The 21,411-nt window shown below is 36.8% G+C and overlaps 1 protein-coding gene across 2 annotated transcripts in view; it reads right to left on the minus strand.

Moving 5' to 3' along the window:
- Positions 1-1,901: 1,901 nt before the first annotated feature.
- Positions 1,902-21,411, minus strand: part of DTWD2 (DTW domain containing 2) — a 106,638-nt gene continuing 87,128 nt past the window's right edge. For both annotated transcript variants that reach the window (XM_035013967.1, XM_035013966.1), the window contains exons 5-6: positions 9,263-9,391; positions 1,902-3,080 (exon numbers count right to left, since the gene is read on the minus strand). In XM_035013967.1, coding sequence (XP_034869858.1) covers positions 2,910-3,080; positions 9,263-9,391 — 300 coding nt within the window. In that variant the 3' untranslated portion in view covers positions 1,902-2,909. The remainder of the gene's footprint in view (positions 3,081-9,262; positions 9,392-21,411) is intronic.

Raw genomic sequence — 21,411 nt, forward strand, 5'->3', positions numbered from 1 at the left:
TTTCCCAAGAGGGTGGGGGAAATTTAATCTCTGAAAGATTTTGCCACCAAAAGAGATTTAAATAGCCCTAGTTATAAAAATATGTTCTTGAGATTACAGTTGTATTATATTCTATTTCAATTATTTCTATGTGAAAACTTCAAAAACGACTAGTTTATCACAGTCAATAAACCTATTAGATGAATACTGAAAAATCTAAACTTACCCAGAGTGCTTACAAATAAAAATGCATGCTGTGTCAAAATTACATGCACCTCTTTCAAAATTTGGACTACTACCCAAACAATCTTCAGATTCAGTGCAATCCATATCAATATTCCAATGGCATTTTTCATAGATAAAGAACAAACAATCCTGCAATTTATAAGGAGCCATAAAAGACCCCAAAGAGCCAAAGCAAACTCGAGAAAGAAAAACAAAGAGGGAGCCATCACACTCCCTGATTTCAAAGCACATTGCAAAGTTATAGTTACAAAGACAGTATGGTATTGGCATGAAAACACATAAATATACCCATGGAACACACCAGGACCCCAAAATAAACACACACATGCATGATCAATTGATTTATGATTTATGACAAAGGAACCAAGAATATACACTGGGGAATGGACAGTCTCTTCAATAAATGATGTTGGGAAAAGCTACAGTCGCAAGCAAGAGAATGAAACTGGACCACTATTTTATTTTATTTTATTTTATTTATTTTTTTATTTTTTTTAAAGATTTTATTTATTTATGTGAGAGAGAGAGAATGAGAGACAGAGAGCATGAGAGGGAGGAGGGTCAGAGGGAGAAGCAGACTCCCTGCTGAGCAGGGAGCCCGATGCGGGACTCGATCCAGGGACTCCAGGATCATGACCTGAGCCGAAGGCAGTCGCTTAACCAACTGAGCCACCCAGGCGCCCCGGACCACTATTTTATACCACACACAAAAATTAATTCAAAATAGATTAAAAACTTGAATATAAGATGTAAAACCCATAAAACTAGACAAAAAACAAAGGTGGTAAGTTCCTTGACCTCAATCTTAGCAATGATTTTTTTTAATCAGACACCAAAAGCACAAGCAACAAAAGTAAAAATAAACAAGTAGGACTACATCAAACTAAAAAGCTTCTGCACAACAAAGGAAACCATCAACAAATGAAAAGGCAACCTATGGAATGGGAGAAAATATTTGCAAAGCAGATATCAGATAAGGGGTTAATAACAAAAATATACAAGGAACTCATATAATTCAATAGAAAAAAAAACACAATTTGATTTAAAAAATGGGCAAAAAAAACCCCAAAACATGCAGAGGATCTGAATAGACATTTTTCTAAAGACATCCAGATGGCCAACAGGTGCATGAGAAGATGATCACTATCACTCATCATCAGGGAAATACAAATCAAAACCACAAAGAGATATCACCTCATACTTGTCAGAATGGCTAAGTGTCAAAAAAGACAAGAAATAACAAGGGCTGACACGGAAGATGTGGAGAAAAGGGAACCCTCATGCACTGTGGGAGGGAATGCAAAGTAGTGCAGCCACTGTGGAAAACAGTATGGAGGTTCCCCAAAAAGTAAAAAATAGAACTATCATATGAGCTAGTAATTCCATCTCTGGGTATTTAGCCAAAGAAAACAAAAAGACTAACTTGAAAGGATGCACCTCTAAGCTCAGTGCAGCATTATTTACAATAGCCAAGATATGGAAATAACCTAAACAGCCATCAGTGGATGAATAAAGAAAATGTGGTGTATACACACACACACACTGGATTATTATTCAGCCATAAAAAAAAGAATGAGATCTTGCCATTTGTGACAACATGGATGAACCTGGAAGGCTTAACGCTCAGTGAAATAAGTCACAAAGAGAAAGATAAATATCATTTGATATCATTTTTATGCAGAATCTTTAAAAACAACAAAAAACAAAGAAGCTCATAGATACAGAGTATAGACTGGTGGTTGCTGGAGGCAGAGGGTGAATGGTGGGCAAATGGGTGAATGGGGTCAAAAGGAACAAACTACTAAAATAAACAAACTAACATAAATAAGTCATGTGATGTAATATAAAACATGGTGACTATAGTTCATAATTCTGCAAAACTGCAAATATTGCATATTGGAAAGTTGCTAAGAAAGTATATCTTAAAAGTTCTCATTACAAGAAAAATATTTTGTAAATATGTATGGTGAGGGATGTTAACTAGACTGATCATGTGATGATTATTTTGCAATGTATATAAAGACTGAATCATTATGGTGTACACCTGAAACTAATATAATCTTATATTCCAATTATACCTTAATACCAAAAAATTCGGGCAATTAATAAAACACTTAAATCATAAAGCTGAGTTCAAATTTAGTCCCTAAAGAATATATTTAGTTTCCATATTGTTATAGTATCCTATGAAATAAATTAACTCAATCTAAACTACTTGATGATCATTATTTTTGTTACTTATTACAAACTATAAAGTTTATGTTCAAGATTGGTTATTGATGTAAGTGCCCTCAATTAAAGGTCTACACCTAACTATGTATACACATTAATGAAAACAATACTGCCGCAATCAGGTACAATAATTTCTTTCTATTTTATAAAAAAAGAACTTCTAACCTCACTCAACAATTAATCACATTTCAAACAATGGATCTGAAAAAATGTATTAGAGGCACATTTTTTAAAACAAACACACTATGAAACCTTGCTTTTAACGGAGTCAGTGAAATTTTTGTGTTTGTTTGCTTTTTTATGGCTATTTGGTTTACTTCCTTCTTCTGGGCAAGTTTAGTATGCAACTCTCACTCTTTAGCAGTCAAAAACCCACAGATTTGAATTTTCTGAAAACTCAACCTGGTCTTGCCAGCAGAAGACAAAATAACTAGCACCACAAAACAACTGTACTAAATTTTAACACTGTTCATTAACAGTTCCATTCTCCTGAGTTTGCGTTTGTTCTTTGGCATTGGCTTAGGATATAATCCATTTTTCAGAAGGTGTTCCTTGCTGAGGCGAATTTGAGCACCATGCTGAAGCTGGAAAGAGCATAAAGCTTGAAGAGGACGAAGCAAAGTCTGTGAAGATAAAAAAAGATACTAAAATAGTGTAACAAATCATATTGTATCTAGCTTTCTCTTCAGAAACAGGGATTATTACGTTTCTTTTTACTATTATTGCCTTTTAACTATGAAAAGTAATAGACACTCTACTAAATATGTGATGATTTCTAAATATAAATTTCTTTTAATTCATACCTTACATAGTGCTAAGGAATTCCAGTAAAAAGACACAAGTAGCTAATTTTCCATAGAGATGATAAAGTCCAAATTTAGTTTTACACATTAACATATTCAAACACCTCAAAAAACTGTTGCATTATAATAATTTAATGTGTAACAGAGTAAAAGAGACCTTTAGATACAAATTAGTTAATTCAGTTTCTTTTTTTTTTTAAGATTTTATTTATTTATTTATTTGAGAGAGAGAAAGAGGAGAACACAAGTTGGGGAGGAACAGAGAGAGAGAGGGAGAAGCAGACTCCCCAGTGAGCAGGGAGCCCGACGTGGGGCTCGAGCCCATGACCCTGAGATCATGACCTGAGCCAGAATCAACCAACTGAGCCACCTAGGTGCCCTTAATTCCGTTTCAATCACAGAATGATGCACGTTTCCTGCTGCCTGAGAACAATCAGATGATGGCGGCAATGGGTAAGCTGTTTACTAATTCTCTCACATTGGTCCAGGGACCACATACAAGTTAGATATCCCGGTTTGGGTGCATTTGAAATAATTCTAACTATATATGTGCCTGTCTAAATCCAAATACTTACAGGGCCAGTCATAGAACATAAACATGTACAGTGGGTAGACCCATATGATAACAAAGAACGGTGGAGGTTAAAACACAACTAGAGCACATGCCCGACCTGAAGTTTTTCAAGTTCAAAAATTAAAAAAAAAAAAATTCCCACTCTGTCACATGTTTAAAACATATTTTGAGTCAGATTCTTTCCTTGGGCCTGAGACCCCTGATCTAAATCTCTCAAATAACAATCGCCAACTTGAGTAAGCAAACTGTTTTTTAGAAATAAAAGGAACAAAGGAAAAAACTGACAGATTTAACGACCAAAATTTCACAACGTCTATGTGAAAATGTATTCTCCCTCATACACAACATGAGTGTCAGCAGAGCTTAACATAAGCTCTAGTCTGACACCAAACTCTTAGACACTGTCACCAGCATTTCCTTCTCCGTATTTATTCTTTTCTTCCTTATTAAAAAAAATCCAAAATGTTGTTCTAGGTGGCAGTGTATCCAGCTAGGATTGTTAACTGGCTACCGACATGGTCCATATAACGATATATATGTGGAGGTTCTTGTGGGGGCTTCCAGAGATACTCTTTACAATGGGACAGACGCAGGAGGCAGAGGCTTCTGCACTTTCTTCTTGCCTGGAATAGGACTGTTAGAGGTGGGACAACCATCACGTGACTACAATGCAATCAACATGAAGATTAAAGTCAAATACATCTGATGATGGACAGAAAGACAGAAGAGATCCCTAGCCCTGGGCTGCTCACCTCAGCATTTCTTACATCCAGGAGAAAAAGCCAGTATATACCCTGTTCAGCCACTGCAGTGACCGCTCTGTTATATGTAACCAAATGTAATCCCTAACACACACCAATGGGAAAGAGACAAACTTCTCGGAAAAACTCTGCACACCATTATCGTAGAAAGTCCCTTATATATGCTATCATGATTTCTTTTAACTTCTTCAAATAAGAGAGGGAATGTGGAAATAACTATGTATTTCTTTACAGAGTCAACACAGACTGACTGGATCCTGAAACATCATCCCTAGAAAACATACCTAGGACGACATATAGACTGAGACAATGGAAGTTTCCGTTGCTGTGTACGACATTTATTAGATTCTTGACGGACAGAATACTAATATTCCTATTGGTAAGGGCCTCCAACGTTTACCTCCTGAAAATAAGATTCTATCAGTTTCCTGAGGTAATTAAGAGAGTGAGTTGTGGAGACAGATCTAGATTAGATCCCCACCCCATCTCTGTGGTACTCAGTAGGGCTGTTCCAAGCACGCCAGTCCTCCATCTTTGAAATTAGGTCGGCCATATCACTTGCTTTGGTTAATGAAATGTGAGCATGAATACTGTGTGTCACCTCTGGACAGAAGCTTTAAAGGAATGTATGACTCACCACCTCCCTTTATGCCTTCCTTGATGGAGGGAGAATGACATATTTAGACGGTGCCTCCACCAGCCTGGGCCCCTAAGTGACTGCAGCAAGCACAACCACACCCAGCCCCACGCCAGCCCAGCCCCGGCGATCCCACAGCACAGCCAATGTGACAGGCACATAAACCTCTGCCGTGTTACGCCATTCTGATTTCGCAGCCGCAGCTAGCCTATCTTGACGGGTGTGATCATTACTAGCTACGTGTTCCCAGGTAAGTCATGTAACTTCTCCCTGCCATTTTCTGAGGGAAATAATGTCAGCCTTAAAGGGTCATTATTAGGTTACACTAAGGGGATAAGCGCACCACGTGATAATAAATGACAATGCTTCTGTATAAACTAACAACATCATATTTGAGGCAATGTGAAGCTACAGGAGAAACAGACTGGTTCAGAGGAACAATGAAAATCCAAAATCTTCCACTTTCAAAATAAGTTCATTTCTAAAAGTTTATTTGGGGGGGAATCAGTGTTTTGTAAATCCTTTGTCTGCAGGTATAAAGTGACAGTTCTCAAGGGACCCTTACTGACCAGCTACTGTTGTCGAGCAGAGAGCTAAGGCACTTTGGCTGTGCACAAAGCTTTACCCCATCTACCTATACAGGCTCATAAGATAAACCTCCTAAGTAGAAAAGGTTCTATTACAAAAAAAGATCCCTAAGTTCAAGACTTCCAAGGTGTGGGCGCCTGGGTGGCTCAGTCGGTTGAGCGACTGCCTTCGGCTCAGGTCATGATCTCAGGGTCCTGGGATCGAGTCCCACATCAGGCTCCCTGCTCTGCGGGGAGCCTGCTTCTCCCTCTCCCACTCTCCCTGCTTGTGTTCCCTCTCTCGCTGTGTCTCTCTCTGTCAAATAAATAAAATCTTTAAAAAAAAAAAAAGACTTCCAAGGTGTGAAAAGCCCTGGTAAATATTACAATAGCTGAATGAAAATCACCAATCTTCAGTTAAAAACTGTTGTGAATTTATTGGCAAGAATTGGGGAGACAAGGAAGAACAAGGGGATTAATTCTCCTTGAGTTCCTGGTGTCAGGCAATTAACACACATTATTCCACTCAATTCTCACAATAGTACTAAGAGGTAACTATTTTTGGTACATTATAGATAAGTAAACATGCACAAGGAGATTATATGAATTGCTCACGGGCAAAAAATGATGGATGATAAGTGACGGGGTTTAATTCAAACCTGCTTCAAAGCTCACCCTGAGCTACTGTGAGTGTTTGAAAAGCTGCTAGCTTTTAGCTTTTTTCATAAAGGACAAGGATGAATCAGCAGACTAAGAAGGCTATTCCATGCCAAGTTCTTTATTTTGAGGAGCCCTACCTACCAGGATAGAATAAAGCCAGATGAAAAATTACTACTCTGCCCCATTGCCTTACCATTTCATTAGGAGGCCCCTAATAAAGGGTTACTGGGGGAAACATGTATGTCATAGCTTTCCTCCTCAGGAAAGAGAGAAAACACCTACATTCAGAACAGACGGTAATTGTATTTCTCAAGGGAATGAACTGATATATTTTTTTAAATTGTAGCTAAATTCGAACAGGCTGGACTTGGGATTCCCCCACTGAGAAAGCTAACTTTTTTCTGCCAGCTATAATAATAAGCAACTTGGGATGTTCCATTATGCATTTCTTCTGCTCATGCTCCAGCCAAGAATCTTATCAGCACCTCCCAAATCACACATTGTCAAACACATTTTTTCATCTCCTGGCCACTGAAGTATGACTACTCCTGGTGATCAAAGCAAACAGAAAGAGAACTGTAGGACCTCACTATTACTTTGGGATTTCGTGTGCCATTTGACCCACAGACAACAGTAACAAAAGCTGAAGACAGGATGGATCCTGTTGCCATTCTGTATCTTGAACTTTGCCTGTTGTTGGATATTATACTCAGAGCATACGATAAGCTTCCTGCTGGAATGGTACATTAACTAATACCAGAATCACGGATCTTATGAAACTGGAAGGAAGGAGCAGTAGGATCATTGGAAGCAGTAGTACAAAAATGATCAAAACCCCTAGCCCTATTGTATTACAACGACATTATTAAATCACCACCACTACCAACGTTAAAGCTTCTGTTCAGAATTGAAGTAAAGATCCTATTCCAATGTAGAAATAAGAGATGTAGGTCCATAGACGATTCTTTTCAGAACCCCAAAGAAGGAAAGGAAATAAAGTTTCAAATCCACAGCCAAAGAATATTACATTTTTCCCTCAAGATTTGAGCTTTTAATGGGTCCTTGGTCTGATGTCAGCTGATCATTGAGTTTTAAATCAACGAAAAGGAAAATACAGAGACTGTATAGAAAGCAAGTTTAAATAATAGCGCTCAGTTTCATCTTTCTTTTAAGATGCCTAAAAAGCGTATATTACTTTTGCCCAAGAACATATAAACAAAATAGAAAAACAAGTACAGGGGTATATAAAGTGCTATGTTGACAGCTAGATACATGGTAACAGGTGATAAGGTTAGAGCAGAGGGAGAAAAGTCAGAAAACACTGTCTGGTCATTTGGGAGAAAGATGTATGGTCCCTCAAGAAATTTTTTTCTTTCTCAAAGGAGAGAGAACAGAGAAAGAGAAATTGCCTAGACCCAAAACGAAGTTTACTTACACAGATACACACACAAAAAAGCCTACTCATGAAAGCCTACTTCTTTCAAAAGAAGAAAAGCCTCCAACTCTGACATTTCCCATAGCTTAGGGTAGGGGGAGAGGGTAAAGGCAATTCAAGGCTTGCTTCTGGCATTCTTTAACTCTCCCTGCTCTGGACGTCTTTGGTTCTTTTTCTTGGTAACCAATCCAGTTACTCTGACCTGAGCTTTTGTCCATTACTGAAATTTCCTTCATGGCTACGGCATCCTCTTATCATAGTACCCACAGCATATAATGAGAGACAGAAAGAAGGCAGGAATGAGGGGCGCCTGGGTGGCTCAGTTGTTAAGTGTCTGCCTTCGGCTCGGGTCATGGTCCCGGGGTCCTGGGATCGAGCCCCACATCGGGCTCCCTGCTCTGTGGGAAGCCTGCTTCTCCCTCTCCCACTCCCCCTGCTTGTGTTCCCTCTCTCGCTGTGTCTCTCTCTCTCAAATAAATAAATAAAATCTTTAAAAAAAAAAAAAGGCAGGAATGAGAACTGTGTATGTGTGTGTATGTGTGTCAGAAAGAGGAGTTATAAAACCCCATTTGGTTATTACGCTCATTATCCTCTGACTGTTCTTCTTGAGTTTTATTTATCAAAAATCTTCAGTGATTAAAAAACTCTTAACAATTTAAGTCTTATTTTGCTGTTCTTTTTTCTTTTGCCTTAAGTGCAAAGTTTCCTACATGTTCCAAAAGACTGAGAAGTTTGTGAACTCAATGAACACTATTCTTTACTCATGATTATTAATTATATATGAAATCACCAGGCTTTCATGGAAATTAAATAAAATGATGATTGCAGGTTATAACCTTTTCATATTCTGCAGGCGTTTTTTCCTCAAAAAATTATCTTTTTTATACTCCAAGCCAAGTGGTGACTAAGATAAACAGAAAGTTGGTATACACCTTCTCAAATAAAACCACCAATGCAAAAAAAAAAAAAAAAAAAAGTTGCTGTAAAATATTCTTTTAATTAAAAAGAAAAAAGCTGTGTACAAGAAAACACAAAATGCTAAAAGGGAAATACAAAATAATAAAAGAAAAATCTAACCAAAAAACCCTGTATTTAATGTCGTGCTACTTAAAAGCAATTTAGCTTATTACAAATGCTGTTTGCACAGCTTAGAATGAATATTTAAATAATGCAATCTGGATGCTAAACTGACACAGAAAAACACCAGAGGGGGGAAGAAGGTTATAAATGCACACAAATTTCTATCACAGATACATTCAATTTGACACCTGAGCTGCAAATTTTACAAGCTATGCATTTCTAAATTTTCTAGATAAAATCTAACCAAACTGCTTACTTTAAAAAACTATGTAACTTTCCAAAGACATACCTCTTGTATGTAGTTATTTTTCTCCAAAATGGAAAGAGCTGCGGCTGCACATTCCAGTGTAGAAAGGCACCTGTTAGTTGGTTGCGTCCGAATTACATACTGGCTAGAAATGCTCGTTTTTAACTGCACCTGAAACGGAATAACAGGATGTAATTTTTGTTTTAAATTTAAAGTTATAAAGTCTGTGTTTTAACTGCTAATTCCCTTCCAAAATTGCCAGTTTAGAAGTATTAAATGTACTGGGGCATGCTCAATGGCTCAGTCGGGTAAGCGTCCAGCTCTTGATTTCGGCTCAGGTCATGATCTCAGGATCATGAGATTGAGCCCCATGTCAGGCTCCACACTCAGCAGGGAGTCTGCTTGAGATTCTCTCTCTCCCCCGCCTTCTGCCCCTCCCTCCCACCCCACTCACACTATCTCTCTCTCTCTCTAAAATAAATAAATCTTGGGGCGCCTGGGTGGCTCAGTCATTAAGCGTCTGCCTTCGGCTCAGGTCATGATCCCAGGGTCCTGGAATCGAGCCCCACGTCCGGCACCCTGTTAGCGGGAAGCCTGCTTCTTCCTCTCCCACTCGCCCTGCTTGTGTTCCCTCTCTCGCTGTCTCTGTCGAAAAATAAAAAATAAAATCTTAAAAAAAAATAAATAAAATAAAATAAAATAAAATAAAATAAATAAATCTTAAAAAAAATGTATTAAATGTGTCAATATCTTCCATACATAATATCCTTCGGTTATTGTTACTGTTAGTCAAAGAGGACAATTATACATATATCTGACATTGAAAATATATGCAGAATACATGCAAATTCCTACACATCATAAGTAAAAAGACTAATAACCCCTTCCCAGCGGGCACAAACATGAAAAGACACCTCACAAAAGAAAATATAAGAAAGGCAAATAGGCACATATAAGAGTGCTTAACATGACTGAATGCAAATTAAAATCACAATGAGATAACATTTCACACTCCCTAGAACAGTTAAAATCAAAAAGACTATCACCACCAAATGGAGAGAATATGGAGCAAAGGAAACCCTCAGACACTGCAGTGGAAGTGAAAAGAATTTAATCACTTTGGAGAATTGACAGTTGGTTTTCTTGTTTGTTTGTTTTTTAATGGTTTAGTCTTCCATCATTTCTTAATATAAACTGACAGGTGTATGTCTGCATGGGGGCAAGTGATTGAGACCTGCTAAATGGCACCGAGTTGGACATGAGAAAGGCAAAAGAAAATCAAATGTCAACATTCTGGCCTTTTGATTCCTATTTTAATTAAATGAAACTCAAGTAATCTTACACTCATAAAGCCATATTCCTAGTCCACAGTCTTTATAGTATCACAGTTAAAAATGTGTGGGTAGATGAGAATTTCAGTTTTTATTCATAAATACGTAAGCAAGTGGAATGAAGTAGTGGTGTCTAAGTCTTAACACATAGCAACTTAATAAAATCAGGTGTTCTCTCTCATTTTCTAATATCTCTGAAGTTCCATGAGTCTCTCATTCCTTTAAAGCATTAAAACTCTCCCATCCATGGAACCTTATCCCTCAGTCCCCTTCTTCCTTTCTTTTCTTTTTTTTTTTTAAGATTTTATTTATTTATTTGTCAGAGAGAGAGAGAGAGAACACAAGCAGGGGAAGCGGCAGGCAGAAGGAGAAGCAGGTTCCCCACTGAGCAGGGAGCCCGATGTGGGACTCGATCCCAGGACCCTGGGATCATGACCTGAGCCGAAGGCAGACACTTAACCGACTCAGCCACCCAGGTGCCCCTCTTCCTTTGTTTCTTATGCAGTCCCCCCATGATGAGAAATATGCTTCTTCTACTCTGAATGCATTTTGTTTAAAGAATTCCCTACAACTTGTATCCTTGCTATCCTCAGAAGGAGGAAGGGGGGGAAAGGGGGAGGATGGGAGAGAGAGGAAGGGAGAAGAGCAAAGCAGGCATCATAAAAGATTTACTACAGAATGTATTTAGGTTTGGAAAACATCCTTTAAAGCATATTTAATAATGTTTTAGAAATAATCATATTAAAATTATTCTGCATTTCTACCAATGTAAAAGACGGAAAATAGTTGCAGGGAGGGAAAGAGATGGAGGAAAATGGTTCAGAAACGTGTAATGATAAAAAGAAAGCCTACAATTACATAACTGTAGGAATAATTCATAATGTTGATTAACTGTAATTACTAACAGCTTTGATATGGCATCAGGTCAACTAGAAAACAGAGTACAACAAGCTACTGCTTTCAGCACTCAAGTCCATCACTGGAGGAATTGATAATAAATATCTGATTACAACTAAAACTCAGGGCCCGATCTCACAATACTGAGATCACGATATGAGCTGAAAACAAGAGTCAGAGGCTTAACTGATGGTGCCACCCAGGCTCCCCGGAACAAATTTGATTTTTAAAAAAGAAGTTTTTAAAAAGACAAAATAAAATAATATTTAAAAAATAAAAAAAGTTTGATACTTCAGTGAGGAGTTTTACTTCTTACTGTGGCCCACAAGGCTGTATGAAATCTCAAAACTTTGAAATTTACCAAATGTTAGAAGACTTCAGAATGTCCTTCACAAATCATCTCTCCAGGATTTATTCAGTAACCAGATATACTAAAGGCGTAAATAACTAAGACCTGTCATATTATCAACATACATGTTATTAGAGCATGTTAATGCAATCTTCTATTATGTTTTTGTGCTGTATCACCTTCATCACTGCTGATTCGGTGAGTAAATGAGCAAGAACAAAAAGAAATCCTGTTGATCCATCTTCTTGAGAAGCCACAAGCATCATAATAAATAATTTGTCAGAAAGTGCCTTGTCTAGGGGCGCCTGGGTGGCTCAGATGGTTAAGCGTCTGCCTTCGGCTCAGGTCATGATCCCAGGGTCCTGGGATGGAGTCCCGCATTGGGCTCCCTGCTAGGCGGGGAGCCTGCTTCTCCCTCTGCCTCTGCCTCTCTCTCTCTCTCTCTCTGACTCTCATGAATAAATAAATAAAACATTTAAAAAAAAAAAAAGAAAGTGCCTTGTCTTAAAAGTTCAGGAAAATCCAAGGCAAAAATAACCATTCTAATAAAAGAAAAAATTAATATCTGACTAAAGTATGAGGCTCTATTGAAAGACCAGGGTTATTATATCAAACCTGACAATAGCTAATCAATTAATCTCAATCAAGTCCTTTCACTTCTCAGTTCCTTCTCACCTATAAAAATCATATAGATGGACCTGATGGTGTTAAAACATTTTAGCAATCAATCCTAAGATTATATGTAATATAATTAACTATAATTATATATCATAACATAATTAAAATATCATGTAACTGTTATAATATGGACATATAATTATTATATAGAAACTTAATTTCCAAATATTAGAAGTCATGATGACTCAAAGAATGCTTCAGTAATTTTGATCTCTTTGGAAGCTGGTTCTCTTTGGGTTTGTTTGACTGCTCTTGATGTAACTTCTTTAGGAACAGGAAAATCAGTGGTTGGTTTAGAATTCTACTGGTATGAATTGTGAGTCTATAAGAGAACTCCCATTTTAGAAACAGCCAACTCTTCCAGGTCTTATTTCTAGATTTAGCATCAGATTCAAATGATTCTCTGAATTGGCTAAAATTTGAATTCCTGGAAACTTTTGTTATAAGGCCTTCCTTTCTTCTTTTCCATTAAATCTTAAATATATCTTTAACATACAAGAATACCAGGTAATAGCCTGATGATGATGATCGCTGTTAGATGCCTTTAAAAGGGGCTTTTTCAAATGTCTCCTTCCTAGCGTATCTTTAGCTGTTTTTGTCACAAGTGACATGCCATTAAAAATCTGGGTGACATAGCATGTATGTACAGTGGTTTAGTAATGGCATTTAGGGCCACAAAATAAGTAAATATCCAAGGCAAGAAGATGCCATGGCTTGTCTGCATAATATAACATAAGCATTTTTAAATAATTTACTGTAACATAAATTAGTCAATTCTTTTGTCAAACAAAATAAACTAAAAAGAGACCTCAAAATTAAAATTTTAATACATACCTCCAGGTCCCACAAATGTTTTATTTTTATAATTTGATTGCAATTACTTGTTATCTGTACTCGGGCTATTTTAAGCCAGGTTTCGTTACTATATAAAACTATTGTGCTTCTCAGTTATTAAGAATCACAAGACTTTCTAATCACTTGATCAGCCTCCTTGTTACAGGTTTCTAGGAAAAGCAATCTACTTTACAGTTGTTTCCTGAAACAACTCTAGTCTAGAATAGGCTGAAATAAACTCCCTTTCAGTAGCATCCTGAAGTCTTCACCACTGGAAGACACACATAAAAACCCTCCTTTCTTCAGCAGCCTTTCTTCTATGACCTTCCAGAAGCAAGATTCATCATCTGAGCCTGCGAGCGAACCTCTGAAAGAGAGGCACTAAATCTTTTCTCCTCGCTTCAATCTTTCAATCCCCTTCATTCCTTTCATTCCCTCAGTTTAATTCAACAGTGTGATTTAATAGTGGTAAGAGTCTAACTTTGGCATCAGACAGTTGCCAGTTCTAACACAGACTTAGCCACTTATGTTCAAACTTTCACGCACTTACTGGACACTAAATGCCCTTCCAGATAATGCACACGTATTGTCACTTTTAATACTCACAGGGACCCTATGAAGTAAGTACTGTTATGATCTCCATTGTACTGAGGACAAAACGAAAGCTCAGAGGGTGAAGTAACTAACTCAAGGTTCTAAAATCAGGTATGGAAAAGCAGACACACGAATCTATAAAGTCTTATTCAAAGAGCAGAACTCTATCACCAAGCTAATAATTAAAGGTTAGGCAAACCTCAACACATGAAACAAATAAAAACAAAGCTATTCTTGTGGAAAGCAAAACTGAGGCACCCCTCAAGAATTTTAGGGTTCTTCTGAACATGGTTTTAAAATAATGATATAAAAGAAAGGGTCTTCTCCTACACAAGTATGAAAGTTACTCATAAATAACAGCATCCATGCCTTGCTCCAACCCTGCCACACTCTGAAGCCTGCAAAATTCTTTCTTTTTTTTAAATTCAATTAGCCAATATATAGTACATCATTAGTCTCAGATGTAGTGTTCAATAATTCATCAGTCGTGTATAACACTCAGTGCTCATCAAATTCCAGGACTAATGTTAAAACTCAGAAAATTTGATGAAAATAAAATTGAAATGGGCATTAGCTATAGATAAAATGGTAATATTAGTGCTACTTCCTAAATACTTGATTGTTCAAGTTTATTTTTTTTCTGAGTTGGCCTGAGAAACGTCATTTTACAACAGAACTTCTATGGGAAAACCTATTTCCAAAATTTTCAAAACAAAAAAACCCACCACACTTGTAGAATAGATTTGGTTTAAAATTTAGCACTTTGTTATACATCAAAATGAGAAATAAAGTTATGTGTTAATGCTTCAAAATACAAAAACTTTCTAAAAAATGCAAATATGCAATTGATAAGCCTAAAAATTAAGCACTTACAAATTTCAATTTTAAGCAACTCTAAATGATACAAAATTAAAATTCTGAGTGAAATATTTAGCCAAATATCTTGATCACTGTTTTATCTTGTTAATAAAAATATTTAATCTACCACTGTCTTTCACTAACCTCCCAATTTAGCCATATCTGAAGTCACTGAGAACTGTGAGTATGGAAATATATCCAGAAGCAAAGTACAAACACAAAGATTCATGGAATCACAGAATTGGAAGTAATCTTTAGATCTCCTTGTTCTTAGGTGTGACTATTTTTCAAAAATTTTTTAATTCACAGAATTATCCTAAAGTTTAAAGTAATACTGAAATGTAATAATCTCTCATAATTAAATAAAACAAAATTTTGTTTGAATTTCTAAGCCTCCTCTTTTAAAAATAGAATTAATGAAGGCATGAAAACAAAAATTCCTTAAGATCATTGGCGATAATAACCTTAAAGTGATTTTGGTAAATTAACAAAACTTTATGCCATGCAACAATGCCAAAAAAGAAAATCACTGTAGATTACAAGTCTTTGCATTACTTTCTGCTGTCCCAATTCCTATTTTTTCCAACAGCAGTTACTAAAGACAAGTCTCTGTTGAACAAGTGCTACAGAAACTAACTTTTGTAATATCCACTGAAACTCAAAATGCCCAACTTAAATACGCTTACAGATATGCATTCTTTCATATTAGCTTTCTATCAGTTTATATCCTTTATCAAGAAATTTAAATCAGAAACTTATTCAGGAAATGAGAAACTGACGAATGAACTAGTCTTACCTAAATAATAATCAATTTTAGAATGCCTTGCTAGTCAAACATTTTTCACCAAAGATAAACTTCATTTAACAATTAGCAGTTCTGTCTGTTTCAAAAGCCATCACAGCTTGGTAAATGGCTATAGAAAAATGAATCATAAATTAGCCTAGGTGTGAAATAAAGCACATATTATACTATTACTTCATAAGTTTGTTTGCCACCTAAGACTTTTATTTTAAAATTTACTGAGTTAAATTGTGCATTTTATTGATTAAAAACATTTGCTTCTTCTGTAACTTTGAATTAAAATAGTGTGTATGAATTGGGAGGCCGAAGGCACAACTAAAAGCATGAGATGAGGAGTTAGACACACCTAAATTTAAATCTACATAATAGCTGTATGACCTCCAAAAAGTTTCTTGAACTCTCAGAGCCTAAAACATTAACAACTTCAGGGGATGACTGTGCTTTAAGGAGCTAGTCTCTATGAAGTGTTTAGCAATGTGTAAGCAGTCCCTACAGGCCAAGAGGGTGAGGAGGGTGGTTGCACTGAGGCTGCTGATGTGAATCTGGAGAGTGGTGGTGGTGATTCACAATGCTTTCTTCACAATCTAATGAACAGGTGTGAAGCTCTCCGATTTACTGCTATACAGCCAGATGAACAGCCTGGCCAAGGGTGTGGAATGAGATGGAATTTAGGCCAGAGCCAGAAGTCAACTTTTACAATAGGTAGAGAAAAAGTAGTCTTAGAAACAGAAGAAAGAAGAAGAAAAAGAAAGAGGTTTTACTGAATACCAGAAAAGTATAAGCCACTTTGCCAGGTAAATAAAATATTCCTAGTTAGAAGCCTGTAAAAAAAAAAAAAAGAAAGAAATATTTTCACTCAATTTATTATTTATAGACAAGGAAAATACTAGGTTTTTGCTCTTTCACCTTTGAAGTATGTGATCTGAGCATCATTAAAAAGTGCCATCATCTGTCCATCGACAGATGAATGGATAAAGAAGATGTGGTATATATATATATATATAAATATATATATATATATATATATATACAATGGAATATTATGCAGCCATCAAAAGGAATGAGATCTTGCCATTTGCAACGACGTGGATGGAACTGGAGGGTGTTATGCTGAGCGAAATAAGTCAATCAGAGAAAGACGTGTATCATAAGACCTCACTGATAGGAGGAATTCTTAATCTCAGGGAACAAACTGAGGGTTGCTGGAGTGGGGGGTGGGGTGGGAGGGATGGGGTGGCTGGGTGATAGACACTGGGGAGGGTATGTGCTCTGTAAGCGCTGTGAATTGTGCAAGACTGTTGAATCTCAGATCTGTACCTCTGAAACAAATAATGTAATATATGTTAAGAAAAAAAAAAGAAGAAGAAGATAGCAGGAGGGGAAGAATGAAGGGGGGAAATCGGAGGGGTAGACGAACCATGAGAGACGATGGACTCTGAAAAACAAACTGAGGGTTCTAGAGGGGAGGGGGGTGGGAGGATGGGTTAGCCTGGTGATGGGTATTGAGGAGGGCACGTTCTGCATGGAGCACTGGGTGTTATGCACAAACAATGAATCATGGAACACTACACCTAAAACTAATGATGTAATGTATGGGGATTAACATAACAATAAAAAAATAATAAAAGTAAAAAAAATTAAAAAGTGCCATCATCAGCAAAATAATTAGATCTTGTATCCATATCTTTAGAGCTTTAAAACATTCCCACACAATACTATATAAACAAAAGATAGACCAATAATTTGTAAGCATTTTTGAAAATCACTTTTTTGTTTTGTTTTGTTTTTCTTTTTTTTTATTCTTATGTTAATCCCTATACATTACATCATTAGTTTTAGATGAAGTGTTCCATGATTCATTGTTTGTGCATAACACCCAGTGCTCCAGGCAGAATGTGCCCTCCTCAATACCCACCACCAGGCTAACCCATCCTCCCACCCCCCTCCCCTCTAGAACCCTGTTTGTTTTTCAGAGTCCATCGTCTCTCATGGTTCGTCTACCCCTCCGATTTCCCCCGCTTCATTCTTCCCCTCCCGCTACCTTCTTCTTCTTTTAAAAGAAAAAATTTTCATTTTTTGCATGAACTTGCATGATTATCTACCTAATGCTTTCTACATATTTTCTCATCTTCCTATACCTCTTCATGTGTGGGACTTACCAGTAATGTTTAATTGACTTTACAACCGTGCAGACAGACATTAAAAAAAGTAGGTTAACAACAGGTTGCTATGTTCCTCTGAACAATACAAAGAACAGGATACCTAAGTAGTAAGAAATTATGGCTTGCAGAGTATCAGAACTTCTAAGACCTGGGCATATTTATAACTAATTATTTGACTTTTTGTGTATAACTGAACCAAATATGTAGAATTTTAAATATCTATATACCACTGTCTCAATTACAGTCTGTATTTTATTGAGCAACACAGCAACAAACTAACTAAAAGGAGACATACGCTATGTTCACAGGATGGAAAACTAACCTGTAGAGATGCTAATTTTCAAAATTTGACTTATGAGTGAATGTAATCTCAATACAAATCTTAAAAGGTTTTTTGTGTGATTTTGTAAAGCTGATTCTGAAATTATATGCAAAGGGGAAAAGTACCAAGATATTCTGGAAGAACCCAGTAGAAGAACTTGCTCTACCAGTTAGACCCAGTGTAAAGCAACACTAATTAACAGTGTGGAGTCGGCACAGAGATGTATAAAACAACGGAAAAGAAGTGAAAGCCTAGACATCGATTCTCACATAGGTGCACAGGTGGGCACCCAATGCAATGAGTTTTATTCTGGCATCTTCAGTGAGTGGTGTTGGGACAATAAATGTGCAATAATCCAGGCAGCTATATGGGAGAAAAAAATGAAATCAGACCCATAGCTCACACCAAACACAAAAATCAATTACAGGTAGATTAAATACAAACATAAAAGATAAAACCACAAACTTTTAGAAGATAACATAAGAGAATATGAGAGAGAGGTAAGAATGAGTGTTGTAACCAAAAAAACACTAATCATGAAAAAAAAGAACTGAGAAATTCAACATTAAAATCTAAAATTCCATTTACCAAGACACAGTATAAAAAGAGTGAAAAGACAATATATTCACAATATATACAACTGCCAAATGGCTCAGATCCAGAATTCATAAAGAACTCCTAGAAACCACTAAGAAAAAAGTCAAAAAGCTGCAAGAAAAATGGCTAAGAGATGTTAATACACAATTCAATAAAGAGAACATCTAAGTGGCCAATAAACATATACAAAAATGTTCAACCACATTAATAAACACAAAAATTAAAACAAAATGAGAAGCTACTACACATTCATCAGATGGGCAAAAAATTTAGAACACTGACATTACCAAATGTTAGAAAGATCAACAGCCATACAGTGCTGGTGGGGACGTAAAATAGTTACAATCACTTTATAACAATTTGGTTCAATCTAGTAAAACTGAAATTATGCTTAAGCCATGACCCATCTGGTTCATGTCTAGGTATATACTGAGAGGAACTCTTGCATATGTGCATCAAGCTCTATGCACAAGAACATTCACAGCAGCTCCAAAGCTGAAAACAACCCCAATGTCTATCAATAATAGAACACAGAGTAATATATCCACATAACGGGATTTTATACAGCAATGAAAATGAGCTAAGTACAGGCATGTACAATAACATGGATGAGTCTTAAAGATATAATAGTGAAGAAAGACAATATACAAGAGAGCATACATAGTATGGTTTGGGTTCTAAACAGTCCAAAAATTAGACAAAACTATAACATTTAGGGGTACATCTATATATATAAATAAAAAACAAAGAATTACAATAAAGGTCAGGATACTGTTACCTCTGGAGTTAAGAAAGAAGGTAGTGAAGGAGGTGGTGATGTGGTAGAATGGGGGACTAGGACTTTTGGGGTGCCAAACATTCTATTTCTTTATTTAAATGGTGGCTATATGAGCATTAAGTATTTCTTGACTGTAAACATGGTTTATGAACATCTGAAAATAAAACACGTTATTAAAAATTCTCATGATAAGCATTAGTTCAATAAATGCTCCTTCCTTATTATTAGAAGTTTCCTCTGCCATACAAAACACTAAAATCAAACTAGAAAACAGAGAATAGTTGTTAGTAATTAGCTGTGTGACCTTGGGGAGGTTACTTACTTTTCAGGGTCTCACTTCCCTAATAAATAAAATAACTGATTTAAACCTATATCTTAGATACTTTCAAGTTCTCAAATTCTTGGATTCCCATTATCTCCCATCACTTGGGTGAACACTGTCAGGACCCTGATTAAAACTCACGTATGGGGCGCCTGGGTGGCTCAGTTGGTTAAGCGACTGCCTTCGGCTCAGGTCATGATCCTGGAGTCCCGGGATCGAGTCCCGCGTCGGGCTCCCTGCTCAGCAGGGAGTCTGCTTCTCCCTCTGACCCTCCCCCCTCTCATGCTCTCTATCTCATTCTCTCTCTCAAATAAATAAATAAAAAATCTTTAAAAAAAAAAAAACAACTCACGTATGTTTCCATTCTTCACTGAACAAAGTGGAAAAAGTTGCACATGCAATTATCAAATAGATACACATGCAAACGTAATATTATTTCACTATTATTTAAAGACCAATAATCAGCCAAACTGTGACCCTGAATCACTATCTTCCTGGCAGCCTAACAGAGTGCTAGGGATATAAATAGCTGCTGATTGATAAATAAGTTTTTAAAACTCAAGTATGCAATAACCATTCTGTCTGAGTGCTGAAAGGTGCTAAAGAGAAATACAATCCGCATCTATTGTATGGCACTGTAGAATTAATTTATTAAGACTACTGTCCATGCAAGTGTCATCAACCTATTGAGGTAGTACATGACACTTATACTTGTTCTGTTAATAATTTTCTTAGGCTATTTAAGAGAGCTAGTAGAATCCAAAAAGTGAACTGGTATTTCTTTTTTTCTTTTTTTTTTTTTTAAGATTTTATTTATTTATTTGACAGAGAGTCACAGCGAGAGAGGGAACACAAGCAGGGGGAGTGGCAGAGGGAGAAGGAGAAGAAAGCTTCCCGCTGAACAGGGAGCCCGATGCGGGGCTTGATCCCAGAACCCCGGGATCATGACCTGAGCCGAAGGCAGACGCCTAACGACTGAGCCACCCAGGCGCCCCTGAACTGGTATTTCTTTTTTTTTTTTTATATTTATTATTTTTTTATTCTTATGTTAATCCCCATACATCATTAGTTTTAGATGTAGTGTTCCATGATTCATTGTTTGTGCATAACACCCAGTGCTCCATGCAGAACGTGCCCTCCTCAATACCCATCACCAGGCTAACCCATCCTCCCACCCCCCTCCCCTCTAGAACCCTCAGTTTGTTTTTCAGAGTCCATCGTCTCTCATGGTTCGTCTACCCCTCCGATTTCCCCCGCTTCATTCTTCCCCTCCCGCTACCTTCTTCTTTTTTTCTTAACATATATTGCATTATTTATTTCAGAGGTATAGATCTGAGATTCAACAGTCTTGCACAATTCACAGCACTCACCATAGCACATACCCTCCCCAGTGTCTATCACCCAGCCACCCCATTCCTCCCACCCCACCCCCCATTCCAGCAACCCTCAGTTTGTTTCCTGAGATTAAGAATTCCTCATATCAGTGAGGTCATATGATACATGTCTTTCTCTGTTTGACTTATTTCGCTCAGCATAATACCCTGCCTGCAGTTCCATCCACATCGTTGCAAATGGCAAGGTTTCATTCCTTTTGATGGCTGCATAATATTCCATTATGTGTATATATATATATATATATATATATATATATATATATATATATATAT

Source organism: Mirounga leonina, unplaced genomic scaffold, assembly GCF_011800145.1.
Source record: "Mirounga leonina isolate KUSES-001 unplaced genomic scaffold, KU_Mleo_1.0 Mir_168, whole genome shotgun sequence".
Lineage (NCBI taxonomy): Eukaryota > Metazoa > Chordata > Mammalia > Carnivora > Phocidae > Mirounga > Mirounga leonina.